Below are 21139 nucleotides of genomic sequence, written 5' to 3'. Positions count from 1 at the left end.
AAGTTGCTGTCAGTATTAATAGATGCTCCTCCGGCATTTGATGGGACAAGCATTAGCTTCATGTTTTCTGCACACTTAAATGCTATGCTTGCAGGAGAAAGGCCTTCATTAAGGTGGAGGTTTCAGAACGGATAAGGTGAGCCCTAAGGCATCACGTAAGACCATTGGGGGTATACTTCGAGAAATATGGTCTACTACAGAAGAGAGGGCCTAAAAGAGCGAAAAGGACCCGGGAAGTTGATAGGGATAGATGGCAAGGTAGTTACTACAACATGGTAACCAGACAGTGCATGCCCAGTCTTTGAGAATAATGGGAATTGGTTACGAATTTGGACATCTGAGCAGGATGTAGAAGTGCAGGAGGCACCTTGTATTTTGCATGCACGTACCTTGGGCTATTATGAGGATCAGACAGACATAGATGAGAGGGAATGTGATGCTCATCTAAGTAACAGTGAGACAGGGGATGAAGCTGTAACTTCAAAGGTCCAATTACCCAAAGTAGGCACAGTGGTATCATCCATACCTGAACAGTCAAGTCAGTGGAGAGATGCCACTCTCAGCAGAAGGGCAGGAAACATCTCGGGAAAGTATAAACACCGGCTCAATGTCTAAGAGCAACGACAAAAAGCGAAAGCTATAGGTTCAGAGAATATGAGGAAAGATGGAAGCAAAAAAAGCGAGATCTAAATCCTGAGAATGAGGCAGTGCGCATTTGTAATCCCAGAAAAAATGTCACAAATCTGTGACCTAAATTGTGTTGACAAAGAACAGCGGTCTGAGAGTAGCAGCCCTGTCAGAAATAGACACGACAGTACAGGCCAGAGTTTAACGAGGAAGGCTAGGAATCAAACTGATGATAATAACAGGAGTAGAAGGAGTTAGAGGAACAGATAGGTCGTCAGATTTTGGCAAAATATAAAAGTAAAGTTTTGTTGTGGTGGGAGATTTTAACTTTCCCTGTATTGACTGGGACTCACTTAACGCTAGGGGCGTGGATGGGGCAGAGTTTGTAAGAAGCATCCAGCAGGACTTCTTGAAACAGTGGCTGCGATTCTCCCATTGCCACCTACAACTTTTCTGTGCGGTTGTGGTGGGAGACGCATGTCTGCAGCCTTAAACAGGGATTTGTGCGTGTGTGGGGATGCATGTGCACCTTCCACAGCCAGCAAACAGTCGCCAGCCAGACCATGCTGAAAACCAGCAGTTAGACAGGTAAGTCAGTTAAATCTTGTCTGCGTGCATATTAAATATGTATAGTTGTTCATTATCAGGACTTTTCAGATCCGGATTGAATCTCCCACCCCGTCAGGAATACTTCATTATGGCTGGGTTCAGAAAAGCTCCCTGTGTTCGGAGAACTAGCGGGACACCCTGCCGGATTGAAGGGGGTCAATTGGGGCACCCCAGGGGTTGGGTGGTGCCCCGTGGGCATGGGGACCCAGGCAGTGCCAGCCTGTGCCCCCGGCACTGCCCACCGGGCATGGTGTTGTGCTAAGGGAGCGGGGCATTCTGTGGGCAGGGCCTATGGGCAATCGGTAGAGGTGGGAGGATTCCGCTGCCACTCTGCAGACAGGATCGGTCTGGGCTGGAGGGAGGACAGCGATTGGGGCTGGTGGTCTGCCCGGGAGAGTAGGGGGGAGCCTGCCTCGGGGGGGGGGGGTCTTACCCGGGGGAGGGTATCAACGGGGGCAGGTCTGCTGGGGTGAGGCCGGCGGGGAGATCGCCACTGCTGGGGGGGGCGGGGGGGTGGCGGTGGGGCTTAGACATCAGGACGCTACGGGAGAGGGGGGTCAGAACCTGTCTGGGAATTGCTGTAGGAGCCGCAATTGGGTCGTGCAAGGTGCTGGAGGGGCAGCACTGCGGGGGTCCCAGGCTGGCCAGCAAACAGAAGGTTGACAGCTTGGGGCCGCTGTGCATGCGCAGAGCTCTAGGACTGTCAAACTCCGGAGTGGATAGATTGGACGTGAAGAGGATGTTTCCACTAGTCGGAAAAACCAGGACCAGAGGGCACAATCTCAGGCTAAAGGGGTGATCCTTTAAAACAGAGATGAGGAGGAATTTCTTCAGCCAGAGAGTGGTGAATCTGTGGAACTCTTTGCCGCAGAAGGCTGTGGAGGCCAGATGAATGAGTGTCTTTAAGACAGAAATAGACAGGTTCTTGACTGATGAGGGGATCTGGGGTTATGGGGAAAAGGCAGGAGAATGGGAATGAGAAAAAAAATCAGCCATGCTTGAATGGCGGAGCAGACTTGATAGAAGTAGCTCCTTCTACTCCTTCTTTTACTCCTGTTACTATCTGGGTTTTTTAATGATATTCATGACTGGGGACCTCTTCAGTACACAGAGTGTACAGATTCAGGTGAAAAGCTGAACTGACAGAACAGTCGGGATTCAGAACCATTTTCCCAATTCAGTGCTTCTGGGAGAATCACGACCAGTATGTCGATTGTCCAACTAGGGAAGGAGTCATACTGGACCTGGTATTGGAGAATGAGCCTGGCCAGTTGGTCATTTCAGAAGGGGAGCAGTTCAGGAACAGTAACCACAATTCAGTGAGCTTTAAGGTGCTGATGGATAAAGACACGTAGAGTCCTCAAGTGAAGGTGTTAAACTGGGGGAAGGCTAATTACAACAACATTAGGCAGGAACTGAAGAATGTAGATTGGGGGCAGATGTTTGAGGGCAAATCAACATCTGGCATGTTGGAGGCTTTCAAGCCTCAGTTAATTGGAATTCAGGAAGGGCACATTCCTGTAAAGATGATTTGATTTGATTTATTATTGTCACATGTATTAATCTATAGTGAAAAGTATTGTTTCTTGCACGCTATATGGAAAAAATATACCATTCACAGAGAAGGAAACAAGAGAGTGCGGAATGCAGTGTTACAATAATAGCCAGGATGTAGTGAAAGATCAACTTAATGCAAGATTAGTCTATTCAAAAGTCTGACACCAGCAGGGAAGAAGCTGTTCTCGAATTGGTTGGTATGTGACCTCAGACTTCTGTATCTTTTTCACAATGGAAAGTGGTAGAAGAGAGAATGTCCGGGGAACGTGGGATCCTTAATTATGCTGGCTGCTTTGCCGAGACAGCGGGAAGTGTAGACAGAGTCAGTGGATGGGAGGCTGATTTGCATGATGGATTGGGTTACATTAATGACCTTTTTGTAGTTTCTTGCAGTCTTGGGCAGAGCAGGAGCCATACCAAGCTGTGATACAACCAGAAGGAATGCTCCCTATGGTACATCTGTAAAAGTTGATGAGAGTCGTAGCTGACGTACCAAATTTCCTTAGTCTTCTGAGAAAGTAGAGGCTTTTGTGGGCTTTCTTAACTATAGTGTCAGCGTGGAGGACCAGGATAGGTTGTTGGTGATCTGGACACCTAAAAACTTGAAGCTTTGAATCCTTTCTACTTCGTCCCCGTTGATTTAGACAGGGACATTTTCTCCTTTATGCTTTCTGAAGTCGATGACAATCTCCTTCGTTTTGTTGACGTTGAGAGAGAGATTATTGTTGCTGCACAGTTCACCAGATTCTCTATCTCATTCCTGTACTCTGTCTCATCATTGTTTGAGATCTGACCCACTACGGTGATGTCATCAGCAAGCTTGAAAATCGAATTGGAGGAGAATTTGGTCACACAATCAAAGGTGTAGAAGAGATGTAGTAGGGGGCTGAGAACACAACCTTGTGGTGCACCGGTGTTGAAGATGATTGTGGAGGAGCTGTTGTTGCTTATCCTTGTGATTATGGTCTGTGAGTTAGGAAATTCAGGATCCAGTCGCAGAGAGAGATGCCAAAGCCCAGACCACGGAGTTTGGAAATGGGTTTTGTGGGAATAATGATGTTGAAGGCTGAGTAATAGTCAATAAATCGGATCTGACTTTCCTTGTTATCTAGGTGAACCAGGGTTGAGTGCAGGAGGAGGGAGATGGTATCTGCTGTGGATCCGTTGCGACGGTAGGCGAACTGTAGAAGATCCAGGCAGTCCGGGAGGCTGGAATTGATTCATGCCATGTCGAGCCTTTCGAAGCTTTTCATAATGATGGATGCCAGAGCCACCGGCCGACAGTCATTAAAACACACTGCTTGGTTTTCCTTCGATACCGAGACGATAGTCGTGTTCTTGAAGCAGATGGGGACCTCAGATTATTGTAAAGAGAGGTTGAAGATGTCAGTGAATGTCCCCGCCAACAGATCCATGCAGGATCGGAGTAGGTACCCCATCCAGGTCAGTTCCTTGAAGAATGAAGGATAAATATAGCAAGTTTTGGGAACCTTGGATAACGAGAGATATTGTGAGCCCAGTCAAAGAGAAAAAAGAAGCATTTGTCAAGGCTAGGAGGCTGAGAACACACAAAGCGAGTGTGGAATACAAGGAAAATAGGAAGAAACTTAAGCAAGGAATAAGGAGGGCTAAAAGGGATCACGGAAAGTCATTGACCAGCAGGATTAAGGAAAATCCCAATGTTTTTTATACATATATAAAGAGCAAGAGAGTAGCCAGGGAGAGGGTTGGTCCACTCAAGGACAGGGGAGGAAATAAATGCATTGCACCAGAGGAAATGGGCGACGTAGTAAATGAGTACTTTGCATCAATGTTCACCAAAGAGGAGTTGGTGTATGATAAGTTTGGGGAAGGGTGTGTAGATAGTTTGGGTCATGCTGCGATCAAAAAGGAGGTGGTATTAGCTCTCTTGAGAAACATTAAGGTAGACACATCCCCAGGGCCTGATGGGATATACCCCAGAATACTGAGGGAAGCAAGTGAGGAAATTGCTGGGACCTTGAGAGAAATCTTTGTATCCTCACTAGCTATCGGGGAGGTCGCAGAAGATTGGAGAATAGCCAATGTGTTCCTTTGTTTAAGAAGGGTAGCAAGGACAATCCTAGTAATTACAGGCCAGTGAGCCCTATGTCAGTGGTAGGGAAATTATTGAAGAAGATTCTGCGAGACAGGATTTACTCCCGCTTGGAAATAAGTGGACGCATTAACGAGAGGCAAGATAGTTTTGTATGGTTTTGTGAAGGGGAGGTCGTGTCTTGCGAACTTGATCAAATTTTTCAGTCGAGTTCGTCAAGAAGTGACGAAGATGATTGAAGGTTGGCAGTGGATGTTGTCTACATGGACTTCAGTAAAACTTTTGACAAGGTCCCTCATAGCAGACTAGTACAGAAGGTGAAGTCGCACGGGATCAGAGGTGAGTTAACAAGATGGATATAGAACTGGGTCAGTCATTGAAGACGTAGGGTAGCAGTGGAAGGTTGCATTTCTGAATGGAGGGCTGTGACAAGTGGCATTCCTCAGGGGTTAATGCTGGGATCTTTTCTATTTGTAATATATATAAATGTAACTGGTTTGATTAGTAACTTGTGGACGACACAAAGGTTGGTGGAATTATAGATAGTGATGAGGGCTGTCAGAGGATACAGTAGGATATAGATCAGTTGGAGATTTAGGCGGAGAGATGGCAGATGGAGTGTAATCCAGACAAATGTAAGATAATGCATTTTGGAAGGTCTAATACAGATGGGAAATATACAGTAAATGGCAGAACACTTAAGAGTATCGATGGGCAGATACAGGTAGACAGGTCACTGAAAGTGGCAGCGCAGCTGTAGAAGGTAGTCAAGAAGGCATACGGCATGCTTGCCTTCATCGGCTAGGGCATTGAGTTTAAAAATTGGCAAGTCATGTTGCAACTTTATAGAACCTTAGTTAGGCTGCACTTGGAATATAGTGTTCAATTCTGAACGCCACACTATCAGAAGGATGTGGATGCTTTGGAGAGGTTGCAGAAGAGATTTACTGGGATGTTGTTTGGTATGGAGGGCATTAGCTATGGGGAGAGGTTGGATGAACTTGGGTTGTTCTTAGTGGAACTACGGAGGTAAAGGGACGATCTGATAAAAGTCCACAAGATTATGAGGGTATGGACAGATTGGACAGTCAAAGCTTTTTCCCAGGATAGAAGAATCAATTCCTGGGCGGCATAGGTTTAAGGTGCGAGGGGCAAGGTTTAAAGGAGATGTATGACACAAATGTTTTACCCCTAGGTTGATGGGTGCCTGGAACTCGCTGCCGGGGGAGGTAGTGGAACAAAGAACAAAAACAGCCCAGGAAATAGGCCCTTCGGCCCAACGAGCCCGCGCCGCCATCTTAACACCACCAGTCCCCCCACTCCACCCATGACCCTTGTCTAATGTTTTATGGCCATCCACATTGAGGGAAACTAATTTAGGGACGGTTTATTACTGCCAATCAGCCTAACAGCACATCTTTGGGGTGTGGGAGGAAACCGGAGCACCCGAAGAAAACCCACGCAAGCACGGGGAGAATGCGCAAACTCCCACAGACACCGGCCCAAATCTATGTGTCTGCACAGCAATCAGTGATAGTCACTGAGCTGTCGTGTTGTCCAGTATCTGGTCCAGTTTAGGCACACACTAACGACATGAAGCACTAGGCCAATCTCGAACAACCAAGAGCAGCCCAAGTATGACCCATCGCGTGTATGCCCCTCATTGGACAATCCGATAGTGACTTTTAAGAGGTGTCTTGACAAATGTATGAATAGAATGGGAATAAAGGGATATGGTGCTGGGAAGGGTAGAGAGTTTTAGTTCAGTCGGGCAGCATGTTTGGTGCAGGCTTGGAGGCTGAAGGACCTGTTCCTGTGCTGTAATTTTCTTTGTTCTTGGCTTTATAGGACCTTAGTTAGGCTGCACTTGGAATATAGCATTCAATTCTGGTTGTCACACTACCAGAAAGCTGTGGAAGCTTTGGAGAGGGTACAGAAAAGATTTATCAGGATGTTGCCTGGTGTGGAGGGCATTAGCTACAAGGAGAGATTGGAGAAACTTGGTTTGTTCTCACTGGAACGATGGATGTTGAGGGGTGACCTGATAGAAGTCTACAAGATTATGAGAAGCATGGACAGAGTGGATAGTCAGAAGTTTTTCCCAGGTTGGAAGAGTCAATAACGAGTGGGCATAGGTTTAAGGTGTGAGGGGCAAAGTTTAAAGGAGATGTACAAGGCAAGATTTTTACACTGAGGGTGTTGGGTGCCTGGAACTGGCTGCTGGGGGAAGTAGAGGAAGCAGATATGATGGTGAGTTTTAAGGTGGGTCTGGAAAAATACATGAATAGGATGTGAATAGAGGGATATGGTCCCCTGAAGGGTAGGGGTTTTTCAGTCAGGCAGCATGGTCGATATAGGCTTGGAGGGCCAAAGGGCCTGTTCCTGTGCTGTAATTTTCTTTATTCTTCAAAGTCCCCATGACAGGAAAATGCTGGTAGCTGCTAATAAGATGGAGCTTGTGGAGATAAGAGACCAAATAACGAGGTTTAGATAGTTGTTATGAGTTTGATGTGTACGCCGAGATACCAAACGAAGGGCAGCTGCTCTGTCCCATGAGTGGGTTTGCACAGAGAAAGTTTTGCAAGATGGGACTTATAAAGCAAAACCCAGATTAGTAGATTATCAGTATGAGGAACACTTGGAAGGGAGAGACATTCGGGTTGATTCGCCCACACCAGGGAAAGTGACACTGAATCTTTTTTTGCTGTTCTAGCATCCAATAATTGGGTGTGTAAGTCAATAGATATTAAAGCAACATTTCTGCAGGATGAAACATTTCAAAGAAAAGTTATTTTGAGGCTGCCCAAAGAAGCAAGTCATTCAGTGACAATTGTGGAAATTGAACAAATGCTTTAATGGATTAAGTGATGGATCATGGGTTTAGTATTTCTCTGTACATTCTATATTGCTGAAGACTGGCTGTATCCAGTTAAAAGCAGATCCAGCAATGTTCTACTGGAAGTCTGAAGAAAAATTAGCTAGAATTTTCATGATGCATGTTGATGATTTCCTAGGGTTGCCACAGGAGAATTTGAAAAAAGGATAATTAAGAAGCTAAAGTCAGAATTTAAAGTAGGGAGTCAAGCAGTTGGTGCTTTTTGCTATCTTGGCTTTGCTACCTGATGAAGTAAATCCGGGAAAATAATGAGTCAACAGGGATATCTAAACGGCAATGATCCCATTCCCATCACCAGAAAAGGTCGATGGAAAATGAGGAACTGGCCAATGGAAAAGAAACAGAATTGGTAAGTGATATGATAGGACAGCTAAATTGGCTACGTACACAGACAAGACCAGATGGGAACTATAATGTCCTAGGGCTAAGTAACATGTTGAGTCGTGCTTCAGTTAGAGAGATCCTACAGGCAAACAAAACTTTAAAAAAGCTAAAATTAGAGGAGTGTGTAATTGAAATCTCAGCACTAGGAGAAGCAGAAGTCATGAAATTAGTTGTGTTGAGTGATGCCTCACATGGCAGTCTACCAGATGGACGTACAAGCGGTGTCGGATTCATAATATTCTGGGTAGATAAGGAAGGAAAATGTTGCCCCTTGGCCTGGGAAGCAAAGAAAATAAAATGGGTAGTCAAAATTATATTGGTGGCTGAAACCCTAGTGTTTGTGGAGGCAGTGGATATTGGGATAAATGTGACACGTTAACAGTTTTTTTTATAATAACTTCGGGAAAGAAAGTACCAATTGAGTTATGTGGGCAATGTTCACTTGACAAAAATTGTAACAGAAAAGCGACTGGGCCAGCAGAAAAGCAACTGGGCCAGCGTTAAACAAATGCTGGAAAACAAGGAATTTTCCAAACTCAGCTGGGTTGATGCAAAATCTACAGTTATCTGACTGTTTTACGAAAAGAGATGCAGGCACTGGAAAGTTGTTAAGAATATTGGAGGATGGTTGCCTTAATTTATTTTGAAAAAAAAGGAATCCGTTAGAATGTAACCAATGATAATATTGGATTTATTGTCGTGACCAATGGTAACAAGCTGTAAGGGTCAGCTTGCACAATAAGCTATGTGACCAGTGACAAAATCATGTAGTCAGCTGACCAGGTGGCTCAGTATAAATAGGAATCAGTTCAGAATTTTGGGGGGTATTTATTGGCTTCAATTGAAGAGTCCCTTCTGGAGGATCAGTTTGTACAGATCTCACCTCCTCCAGAACTGGTCCCACTGCCTCACGCCATGTCTTCAACCACATATCCATCCGATATATCCTGCTATTTCTACTCTGACTAGCATGTGGCACCGGCAATAATCCTGAGATCCTACTTCTCAACTTTTCTCCTAATTCCCTATATTCTGTTTTTCATTTTACCTATGTCATTGTTACTGGTGTACCACGAAAACTAGCTGTTCACCCTCCCCCTCCACAATACCCTGTAACGGCTCCAAGACATTCTTGACCCTAGCACAAGGAAGGCAACATACCATCCTGGAGTGTCATTTGCAGCCAGAGAAATGCTTATCTATTCCCCTCATAATTGAATCCCCTGTAACTATTGCATTCCCATACTTTTTACTCCGCCCTTCTGCAGCAGAACCAACCATGATGCAACAAATTTGGTTATTGCTGCTTCCTCCTCAGAGGTCATTCCCCTCAACAACATCCCGAACAGTATATCTGTTTTTCATGGGAATGGTCACAGGGGATTCCTGCATTGTCTGCCTCACTCTTTTGCTCTGCCTGATGATCACCCATTCCCTTCCTATCTGGAGAATCTTAGCCTGTGATAAAAATGATAGAAGTATTAAATACTTACCCGACCTTGCCCACTCCTTACCAATCAGCTCTCTTGTGTCCTCTACTACTGCAGCAGGGGAAAAACCATTCTCTGAATATTTAAAAGTTAAAAAGCAAAAAGTACCTCTGCATGAATTCCCACTCAGTTCCAAATTCCTTATAATCACACTCAGCCTGGCAGTGTCTCACTCTGAATGGGTTTTCTTTTCCACTGTTCATGCTCAAAGCTCGTGGCGAGAACCTTTACAAGCCCCTTTCTCAAATCGAGCTGAGGTTTGGTAGTTACTAGTTTGAGAGTGTGGGCAGTATGTTAGTCCCCAAGGAAGATAAGGGAGTGAGACTGCTGTGCTACCGAGTTACCAAGTTGAATATTTTACCTGCTCTGGTCTGCAGGTCTGATGATTGCACAGGTGCCTTTGCTCCGTCCCTGTTTGTCTGTGAATTTCTTTTTGATGGACATTTCACAGTCTCTCTCCTTTGCTATCTTTTATCCAAGGTTATCCGAAGTCAATGTTACAAATTGAAGTCTACCACAAGAACCTGCTTGTGTTCATTGTTTCAGTTGCTTCCTTAAGTAGCCGGCCCTGTTTATGGAATTTGTTGAACCAATTTCCCATTTGCCCGATCCTTGGGCAATAAAACCCTGTGAATCCTGAACTTCTGTCTGAGTCTTAAACACATAAATTGACTTAATCTCTCCAAAGAATGAACTTGCTAAATGTTGTTGCAGTGAAATTGTACAAATGACTAATATGAAGAACGTTGTGCATTTCTTTTTTAAATTAATTTACAGGGTGTGGGCGTCACTGGCTAGACCAGCATTTATTGTCCATCAAGTTGCTCTTCAGCAGGAAGTGGTGAGCTGCCTTCTTGAATCACTGCTGTCCTTTGGGGTTTAAGTACATCCATCGTGCTGTTATGGAGGGAATTCCAAGGTTTTGATGCAATGACAATGAAGGAATGGTGATATATTTCCAAGTCAGGATGAATGACTTGGAGGGGAACCTCAGGTGGTGGTGTTCCCTGGTATCTGCTGTTCTTGTGCTTTTAGATGATAGCGACATGGATTTGGAAGTGCTGCCAAAGAAACCTTGGTGAGTTCCTGCAGTGCATCTTTTTGATGATGCACCTAGCTGCCACTGTCAGTAGAGGGAGTGAATGTTAGTGAAAGCGGTAGCAATCAAGCGGGCTGCTTTGTCCTGAATGGTGTCAAGCTCCTTGAGTGTTATTGGAACTGCACTCATCCAGGCAAATGGATGATATCCCATTTCACTCCTGACTTGTGCCTCATCAATAGTGGACAGGCTTTGGGGAGTCATAAAGTGAGTGATTCGCTGCAGGATTCCTAGTCTTTGACACGCTCTGGTATCTACAGTATTTATATGACTGGTCCAGTCCAATTTGTGGTCAATTGTAACCCCCAGCATGTTGAACATTGTGCAGTCTTCAGCTAACATCTGTTTACTTCTTGACCATATTATTACAAAATAAAGAACACTGTAAGTTGTGCTAAAATCCTGGAACTCCCTCTCTACCAGCACTGTGGCTGTACTTACACTAGATGGATTGCAGTTCTTCAAAAAGGCAGCTCATCACCACTTTTTCAGGAAATTAGTATAGGCAACAAATTCTGGCCTTGCCAGTGAACTAAAATTAAAAAAGTACGTCTTGTATCCAGCTGTTTAATAACTGACAAACACGTGAGGGTTTTCGTCCATAAGCCTGGCTAGATCACTGAGATTAGAAAAGAGAACATCAAATAGAGTCAGAGAGGTTTACAGCATGGAAATAGGCCCTTCAGCCCATCTTGTCCATGTCACCCTTTTTTTTAAACCTCTATGTTAGTCCCAATTGCCTACATTTGGCCCATATCCGTCTATACTCATCTTACCCATGTAACTGTCTAAATGATTTTAAAAGACTAAATTGTACCTGCCTCTACTACTACCTCTGGCAGCTTGTTCCAGACACTTACCACCCTCTATTTGAAAAAATTGCCCCTCTGGACACTTTTGTATCTCCTCCCTCTCGCCTTAAACCTATGCCCTCTAGTTTTAGACTCCCCTACCTTTGGGAGAAGATATTGACTCTCTAGCTGATCTATGCCCCTCATTATTTTATGGACCTCTATTAGATCACCTCTCAGCCTCCTATGCTCCAGAGAAGGAAGCCCCACTCTATCCAGCTTCTCCTTATACCTCAAACCATCAAGTCTTACTGAGACCACATTTGGAATATTGTATGCAGTTCTGGCCAGCTCACTATAAAAAGGACGTGGAAGCATTGGAGAGGGTGCAGAGGAGATTTACCAGGATGCTGCCTGGTTTGGAGGGTAGGTCTTATGAGGAAAGGTTAAGGGAGCTAGGGCTTTTCTCTTTAGAGCAGAGGGGGATGAGAGGTGACTTAATAGAGGTCTATAAGATGATGAGGGGGATAGATAGAATGGACGTCCAAAGACTGTTTCCTTGAGTGGATGTAGCTGTTACTAGGGAGCATAACTATAAAGGTTCATGGTGGGAGATAGAGGAGGAATGTCCGAGGTAGGTTCTTTACTCAAGAGTGGTTGGGGTGTGGAATGCTGTAATAGTGGAGTCAGACACTTTAGGAACTTTCAAGCAGTTATTGGATAGGTACATGGAGCACACCAGAATGATAGGGAGTGGGATAGCTTGATCTTGGTTTTGGACAAAGCTCAGCACAACATTGTGGGCCAAAGGGCCTGCACTGTTCTATGTTCTGTGTTCTAAGTCCTGGTAGTCTCCTAGTAAATATTTTTCTGCATCCTTTCTAGTTTAATAATATCCTTTCTATAATAGGATGACCAGAACTGTAAACAGTATTCCAAATGTGGCCTTACAGATGTCTTGTACAACTTCAACATGACATCCCAACTCCTGAATTCAGTGTTCTGACCAATGAAACCAAGCATGCTGAATGCCTTCTTCACCACCCTGTCCACTTGTGACTCCACTTTCAAAGAGCTATGAACCTGTATCCCTGGATCTCTTTGATCTGTAACTCTCCCCAACACCCTACCATTAACTGAGTAAGTCCTGCCCTGGTTCAATCTACCAAAATGTATCACCTCATATTTATCTAAATTAAACTCCATCTGCCATTTGTCAGCCCATTGGCCCAATTGATCAAGATCCCGTTGCAATTCGAGATAACCTTCTGCACTGTCCACTATGTCACCAATCTTGGTGCGTCTGCAAACTTACGAACCGTGCCTCATTTATTCTCATCCAAATCATTAATAGAAATGACAAATAAGACTGGACCCAGTGCTGATCCCTGAGGCACACCACTGGTCACAGGCCTTCAGTTTGAAGAACAACCCTTTACAACCACCCTCTGGCTTCTGTCATCAAGCCAATTTTGTATCCATTTAGCTACCTCACCCTGGATCCCATGAGATTTAACCTTATGCAACAACTTACCATGCGATTCCTTGTCAAAGGCCTTGCTAAAGTCCATGTAGACAACATCATCTGCACTGCTCTCATCTACCTTCTTGGTTACCCCTTCAAAAAAACTCAATCAAATTTGTGAGACATGATTTTCCACTCACAAAGCCATGCTGACTGTCCCTAGTCAGTCCTTGCATCTCTAAATGCCTGTAGATTCTGTCTCTCAAAATACCTTCCAACAGCTTACCCACCACAGATGTGAGGTTCTCCGGCCTGCAGTTCCCAGGCTTTTCCCTGCAGCTGTCTTTAAACACAGGCACAACATTTGCCAACCTCCAATCTTCAGGCACCTCATCTGTGACTATTGATGATTGAAATATATCTGCTACAGGTCCTAACCTCACTAAGACAATGAATCCTAATGCTTCCTCACCATCTCAACAGGAATGTCCTCTCTTGCTCCTTCCCATACTGCTGCATATAAATAGTACTGTGGGTAGGATCAAGGCTGCTGATTGATTTTTCTTCTCTCTGCTTCTTCTATATCCCTAACTAGAAATGATGGTAAATTCCCAGAATTTCTCAAATGGAGGGAAGTGAATTTACAGTATCATCGTCTCCCTCTTTGAACCCAAGGATCCCAAATTCCAAGCATTAGAAGAAGTCTCACAACACCAGGTTAAAGTCCAACAAGTTTATTTGATAGGAAACCCACAAGCTTTCGGAACGCTGTTCCTTCGTCAGGTGAGTGGAAAGTTCTGATCAGAAACAGGGCATATAAAGGCACACACAGTTTACAGAATACTGATTAGAATTCGAGTCTTTACAGCTAATCTGCTATTCAAGTCTTAAAGGTGCAGACAATGTGAATGCAGATAGCATTAAGCATAGTTTAAAGAGATGTGTATTCTCTCCAGACAGGACAGTTAGTGAGAGGTTACAAGTTCAGGCAGGTCATGGGGGTTACAGATAGTGTGACATGAACCCAAGATCCTAGTTGAGGCCGTCCTCATGTGTGCGGAACTTGGCTATCAGTCTCTGCTCAGTGACTCTGTGCTGTTGTGTGTCATGAAGGCTGCCTTGGAGAATGCTTACCCGAAGATCAGAGGCCAAATGCCTGTGACCGCTGAAGTGTTCGCCAACAGGAAGGAAACAGTTTTGCCTGGTGATTGTCGAGCAGTGTTCATTCATCCGTTGTCGTAGCATCTGCATTGCCTCCTCAAAGTACCATGCTTCAGGACATCCTTTCCTGCAGCGTATTAGGTCGACAACATTGGCCGAGTTGCAAGAGTATGTGCCGTGTACCTGGTGGATGGTGTTCTTACGTCAGATGATTGCATCCATGTTGATGATCCGGCTGGGAGCCTTCAGGAGAACAGTGACCACAACACCACACAACCCTGCTACAGCAAACTCCACAAGACATGCCAGATCATTGACATGGATGACATCATCTCACGTGAGAACGCCATCCACCAGGTACACGGCACATACTCTCGCAACTTGACACCAAATTGACACTATTCTCCCTATTTTCCCCTGAATCTGGCTAAGTTAGGGGTTCCATTCGTAGACACGCAGGGTAGAATAGGTGTAGGGTGATGCGGCGGCGCGGGCTCGTTGGGCCGAAGGGCCTGTTTCCCGTGCTGGGTTGTTCTTTGTTCTTTTAACTCAGCCAACACTGTCTACCTAATACACTGCAGGAAAGGATGTCCCGAAGCATGGTACACTGGGGAGACCATGCAGATGCTACGACAATGGATGATGAATGAACACCACTCGACAATCACCAGGCAAGACTGTTCCCTTCCTGTTAGCAAACGCTTCAGTGGTCACGAGCATTCGGCCTCTGATCTTTGGATAAGCGTTCTCCAAGGCGGCCTTCATGACACACGACAGCGCTGAGTTGCTGAACGGAGACTGATAGCCAAGTTCCGCACACATGAGCACGGCCTCAACCGGTATCTTGGGTTCATGTCACACTATCTGTAACCCCCATGACTTGCCTGAACTTGCCTGAACTCTCACTTACTGTCCTGTCTGAAGACAGTACACATCTCTTTAACCTGTGCTTAATGCTATCTTCGCTCACATTGTCTGCACCTTTAAGACTTGAATAGCAGATTAGCTGTAAAGATTTGCATTTTAGTCAGTATTTTGTAAACTGTTTTAGTGCCTTTATATGCCCCGATCAGAACTTTCCACTCACCTAATGAAGGAAAAGCGTTCCGAAAGCTTGTGGATTTACTATCAAATAAACTTGTTGGACTTTAACCTGGTGTTGTGAGACTTCTTACTGTGTTTACCCCAGTTCAATGCCGGCATCTCCACATTATGACTGCCAAGCATTAGATCCAGGCATTGGGTCTTATTCCATGACCTTCAGTCTTCTTTCTGACCTTCAGTTGTTGTGTGATGTACTGTTAGGATTCTGCAATTTGCAGCTGATTGTAGTCTGGACCACTCTCTCTCATTAGACTCACAAAGCTGTAGTTCATTGTTAACTTCCCCTGAGTTTCAAGATATTTCTGCAATGTCATTCATCCTCTTCACCCACAAAAAGAGCATATGAAATTGTGGGGTCTCTTTCTTATACGTATTAAATTGCTCTTTGAAATTAAAAAAAAAATTTTTCTTTTTTCTTCCTCTTAATTTAATCTTGATTTCTCTTTCTGCATCTAGTTTGACTCATCCTGTTTCGTTCTCAATGTTACCTCTGTTTATTTCTCAGCCCTTAAATGGAATCATTTCAGGAGGCAGATTGTTGGTGTATTGTTCCCAAGATCCCAGACACCTCACTGATCTTGCATTTTTGAGAGGAATAATAAGGGAAACAAGATGCCCAATTTCAGCAAAACCTAGCCCACTGGGGCTTGATTCCTAACAGCAGTGTGATATATTACTCTGAATCTAATTAATAATAACAGCCAAAAAGGCAACTGGGCTGAAGCCATTATAGAATTGCTGAGGTGGGAGGGGTCATTGCAGGCCTCATTTTTCTGAAGGAGTGTTGACTGGGCATCCAGTTAAGTTTGGGCCTAGGCCCAGACTCCAGCCAACTAGATTTCAGACCAAAGAAAGGTAATTATGACAACCTCTGCCCCTTCTACCAGCGCAAGGCTCTTTGAAGAGATCACCTGGAACAAGTTGAAGGCCCAAAACAGGAAATAGCTGCGTTTCTGCTTCTGTTGCCGTGGCTGGGATTTTCTGGGCCCCTTTCACACATGCAAAATTCCATATCTCGCAAATGGGCCACAAACAGGATTTGTGCTGGGGAGATCTCAGAATCCGATCCGCCCCACTCAGCCTGCTGGAAATATCATTACGTCCATGTCCAGCGAGGGAATGAAACTGATTTCCTTCCGTTTAAATAGATTTAAATGTACAGACATGGCTTTAAGCCTTTGCTTCCTGGTTCTCCAAAATGGAAACCAGTGGTGCTGACCATGTTGGGGACTCAGAGGTGAGTATAGTCCTCAGGTACTGAGGGAAAAGGCTTGGAGTATTCTTGGTGGATTGCGGGTGGTGGGGGGGTGGTAATTATGCCTGCATTGTTGGAGGGGGTTTCTGATGGCTTGATGTCGCTAAGATGAGGGAGGGGGACCTTTGGCTTCAATTTACAATCAGGCTCCTGTGGAACTGGTCTTGCTCATTTCCTTTTGCCCCACGTTCAAGAATGATGGTGAAAGACACACCCCTTACTGTTTTTGACAAAGTGTCAGAAGATCTGGAGAGAAAACCTGTTTGTTTCTCTCAGGAGAAACATACTGGTTTTCAGTCAGAACCTTGCCATTTTTTTTTGAAAATTGCACTCCTAGAATTGGGACTGAGAGAGCCAATACAACCTGGTCTGCAGTATTCAGTTCACGAATCCTATTAGTAAGTTGCCTTATTTGAACATTTGCAACTAGAAAACAGAACAACACAGAAACCTTCTAATTTGATAATTAGCTCATTTATGTACCTGCTTAAGGATTAATATCCCTGACCTTTGCTGCTCACTTCTCCAGCAAGTAAAGGTCAATAAAAAAGACTGGTGACTCATTTCACCATGGGCCCATCCCTCTTGCATTATCTTGGATCCTGATAGATCACATTGTTAATATTTGCCAGCCAGCAGCATCACTTCAGTATCATTTAAATTGTTGAATTTGTATGTTGAGTCCAGCTCACCCAACCATCCAGATTTTGGATCCAAACTTAACCTGTGCCGTTGGTATCAGAATCACTCAATCCTGCCTAAAAGATAAATTTTCAAATGATTAATAGTAACTAAGTCAAATGATCAATCTTTGGAACTTTCTTCTGTACAAACAAATTTTCTCCCTTAGTTTGGACTATTTGTATTTTACTCATTCTAAAGGACACTTCAGGATTTTCCACACAAAACAGAATGTGGTCAGTTGCAAATGAAGAAAGTATAGAACAAAATAAAATCATTGAACCTAAAATAATACATGTCATAATTCAATGTTAAGATTAATATATTTGATTAAACACAGTGATAATAAGATCATAATAAGCCATCTGTAGTTTAGCAATTGCTTTGATAAGACAGTTTGGTGAGCATAGTAATGTTTCTTTATTAGTTCCCGTTTGCAAAGTTATCTAGAGATAGCTTGGATCTGGTTTTCAGAAAACGCTTATGTTGACAATGTACCTGAGCCTGAGGTTAAAGTAGCTCCAAAAAATGGTAATCAATCGGAATATGATCACAGAAATGGTCCATATTTGGGGACAGAAATGAGATAAAATGGAGAAGAGGGGTTGGAACTTGGGATGGAATCCATTTCCCCCAGGTTTCCATGTTGTTTCTAGCTAAAAGAAAATAATCCAATTGAGCAGCAGCCTTTGCCTGTCACCCCCTCTGTCTTAACAATGTTCGTGGAATTTTGGTATTTCCTGCAATATCTATGTAAGTACACCTGCTTCAAGTGTAAATGGAGGCTACAATTACACTTTCAATTGGCATTTGATCCAAGAGAGGTTCATTGCCATTTGCAGACAGGTAAGGAGATGAGTGAGAGCCTTTCCAATTAACTTTTGGCACTCTGAGTTCAGCACACTGGCCTTTGTCACTCCAAGTCCAAGGAGTGGCAACATGTTGCCATGTATCCTGTAGACAATGTGGGTGTTTCAATAGCATAACATCAACATGGGCACCCATCACGAATAAATAAATGACCTTTTCCGTTGTGATTTGGGATAGGACATCTGTGAGGCCAGATGGTCATAGCTCCTATCCCACCACAGTGTTGGCAATGTAATCAGCCCTTTGTTATTTCTACTCTGAGGTTTTCTCTAGTATATTAGCAGTGCAATTGAAATTGTTTTTATTTAACAGGCAAATCATTGTTGGTGCTATTATTTAGTTCAGAATCCAACGTTAACAGTGTCAAAATCTCTCTTATTTTAAAAGAAGATTTTTCTGAGTCCATGGTTTAGAGGTATAGCTTTATCCATCCCCAAACCAATTTCAATTTCAATAATTAGCTTTGATGTCATACGCTCAGCAGCACCAGTAAAGGAGTAGTGGGGTCAGAGGGATAACTGACAATTGCAAGTTGACTGTTTAACTTGGCGCTCTGTCCACAGGTGCAATGGATGTAGAAGAGAGGACTCGCCAAATGAAAATGAAAATGAGCAAGTACAAACAGGTAGCAGCGTCAGATTCAAGGTTGGAACAGGAGTATCATTCAAAGGCAAGTGCAAAATGAGACCCTTCCCCAGCATGTATAAAGCACACGTAAAACAAAAAATGTGGGGTGTTATCTTACATGTAAGTTGCAATTTTATTTAGAACAGAGCAATGTGTTCATTCTGATAGAAACAGAAAATGTTGGAAATACTCAGCAGGTTAGGTAACATCTGCAGAAGGAGAACCAAGTTAATTTTTCTTCAGTATGGGGTTTTAAGCAAGTGCTGAGGTAGGGAAAGGGTGGGAAGGGTAGGGAAAAACAATAGGGAAGGTTTGTGACAGGTTGGAAGGCAGAAAACATTGAATAACAAAAGAGATGAATTTGCAAGTACAAATATAAGATAAGTAAAAAAGCAATAGGTGTGACAGAGAAGAGAAACTGGGAAAATGGAATAGAATCCTTACATGAAGCAGGGTCTGAGGAAGTGTAATCAAGGTAGCTGTGTGAGTCAATGAGCCTAATTAGTTGACAGCCGAACTAGAAATGGAAAAACTGAATTTGGGGAAGAGAATGGATTGTGTGAAAAAAATAACTCCCCAAAAATTTAATGACAGATCAATAGTAAAAGTTACTATAGGTATTTTAGGACATAAAAGTGAGTGTTAGTCTTATAGAAAATGAGGCTGTGGAATTAATAATGGAAAATAAAGAGATAGCAGATGAATTGAACAGGTATTTTGCATTACTATAGAGGATACAAAGAGCATCCCAGACATAGCTATAAATCAGGAAATTACAATCTCCAGGAAAGTGGTACTGAGCAAATTGATGGTACTATGGTCTGACAAGCCCCTGGGACTTGATGGACTTCATCGTAGGGTCTTAAAAGAAGTTTTCCACAATTGACTAGATTTGGGAAACATTCCATCAGATTAGAAATAGTGAATCTAACTCCTTTTTTCAAAAAGGAAATGAGACAGAAAGCAAGAAACTACAGACATCTTAACATCTATCATAGAGAAAATGTTAGAAGCTATTATTAAAGGTATTATAGCAGGCCACTTAGATAAATTCATAGTAATGAGACAGAGTCAACATGGTAAGTAAGTTGTGAAGCGGACATAACAAAGCTACAAAAGAACATGAGCTATGTGAGTGGGCAAATATCTGGCAATGGAGTATAATTATGGGCAAATGTGAAATTATCCATTTTGGCAGGAATAATAAAAAAAAATATTACCTAAATGGTATGAGATTGCAGAGCTCTGAAGTGCAGAGGGATCCAGGTGTCCCAGTGCATGATTTGCAAAAGGTTAGCATGTATTTACAACAGGCAATTAGGAAAACTATTTGAATGTTATAATTTATTGGGAGGGGAATTGCAAAAGTAGAGATATTATACTTCAGTTATACAGGGCATTGGTGAGATCACATCTTGAGTACTGTGTACGGTATTGGCCTCCTTATTTAAGGAATGATATAAATGCATTGGAACTAGCACAGAGAAGATTTACAAGACCAATACCTGGAATGGACAGGCTGTCTTTTGTGGAAAGGATTGACAGGCTAGCCTTGTATCTGCTGAAGGTTAGAACAGTAAGAGGTGACTTGATTGAAACGTAAAAGATCCTGAAAGGGTCTTGATAGGATGGATGTGGAGAGGATATTTCCTCTTACGGGGGAACCTAGAACTAAGAGCGACTTAAGGGATCACCCACTTAGGACAGAGATGAGGAGAATTTTTTTCTCTTGAAGGTGGTGAGTCTTTGGAGCTCTCTTCCTCAAAAGGCGGTGGAATCAGAATCTTTGAACAGTCTTTAGGCAGAGCTGAATCAATTCTTGATAAGCAAGGCAATGAAATGTTATCGGCATAGGTGGGAATATGGAGTTGAAGTTGCACTCAGATCAGCCATGTTCTCATTAAATGGCAGAGCAGGGTTTAGGGGTCAAGTGATCTACTGTTACTCCAAATTTGTATGTTTAGATGTGAGAGAAGTGGAAGCAGAATTGATGAAAGCTTCCAGTTCAAGGAGAGAGCAGGAAATGGCACTGTTACAATCACTTGTGTACTAGAAAAATTGGTGAGGGAGGAAACCTGAGTAGGTTTTGAAAAAAGAATGTCCCATGTTTCCCAAAATAAGGCATGCAGAGCTAGCACCCATGCAGGGTTCCCAAAGCAATTTCTTGAAATGCTGTTTTTGTGCTCATTTTAATTTTAGCTTTTAAAAAAAATCAGAACTAAAATTATGCCACATATCTACAGTTCACTTTGATTCTTTTAATGAGAACCTTGAATTAATAATCATTCTAAAGACTTGAGCGTGGCATTCTCAGGGCAACTAAAGATGGACAATGTAGACTTTTTTCTAGAACTGTTTGGAAGTAGTTTGATACAACTAAATGACATACTTCTTCAGAGTTTCACAGTTAAGTACCTTAATGTGGGACTGGGTTCTATGTAGACCATAC

General features: G+C 43.4%; 1 protein-coding gene across 22 annotated transcripts in view; it reads left to right on the top strand.

Annotated features, from left to right (window-relative positions):
* Positions 1 to 21139, top strand: part of rims2a (regulating synaptic membrane exocytosis 2a) — a 1020455-nt gene that overhangs the window by 794293 nt on the left and 205023 nt on the right. For all 22 annotated transcript variants that reach the window (XM_080193752.1, XM_080193745.1, XM_080193738.1 and 19 more), the window contains one exon: positions 18627 to 18733. In XM_080193752.1, coding sequence (XP_080049878.1) covers positions 18627 to 18733 — 107 coding nt within the window. The remainder of the gene's footprint in view (positions 1 to 18626; positions 18734 to 21139) is intronic.

The sequence above is a fragment of the Carcharhinus amblyrhynchos genome, chromosome 8 (assembly GCF_965287045.1).
Source record: "Carcharhinus amblyrhynchos chromosome 8, sCarAmb.v2.hapA, whole genome shotgun sequence".
NCBI classification, from domain to species: Eukaryota; Metazoa; Chordata; class Chondrichthyes; order Carcharhiniformes; family Carcharhinidae; genus Carcharhinus; species Carcharhinus amblyrhynchos.
Note: the sequence above shows the minus strand (reverse complement) of the source record. Positions and strands in the feature narration are given on the sequence as shown.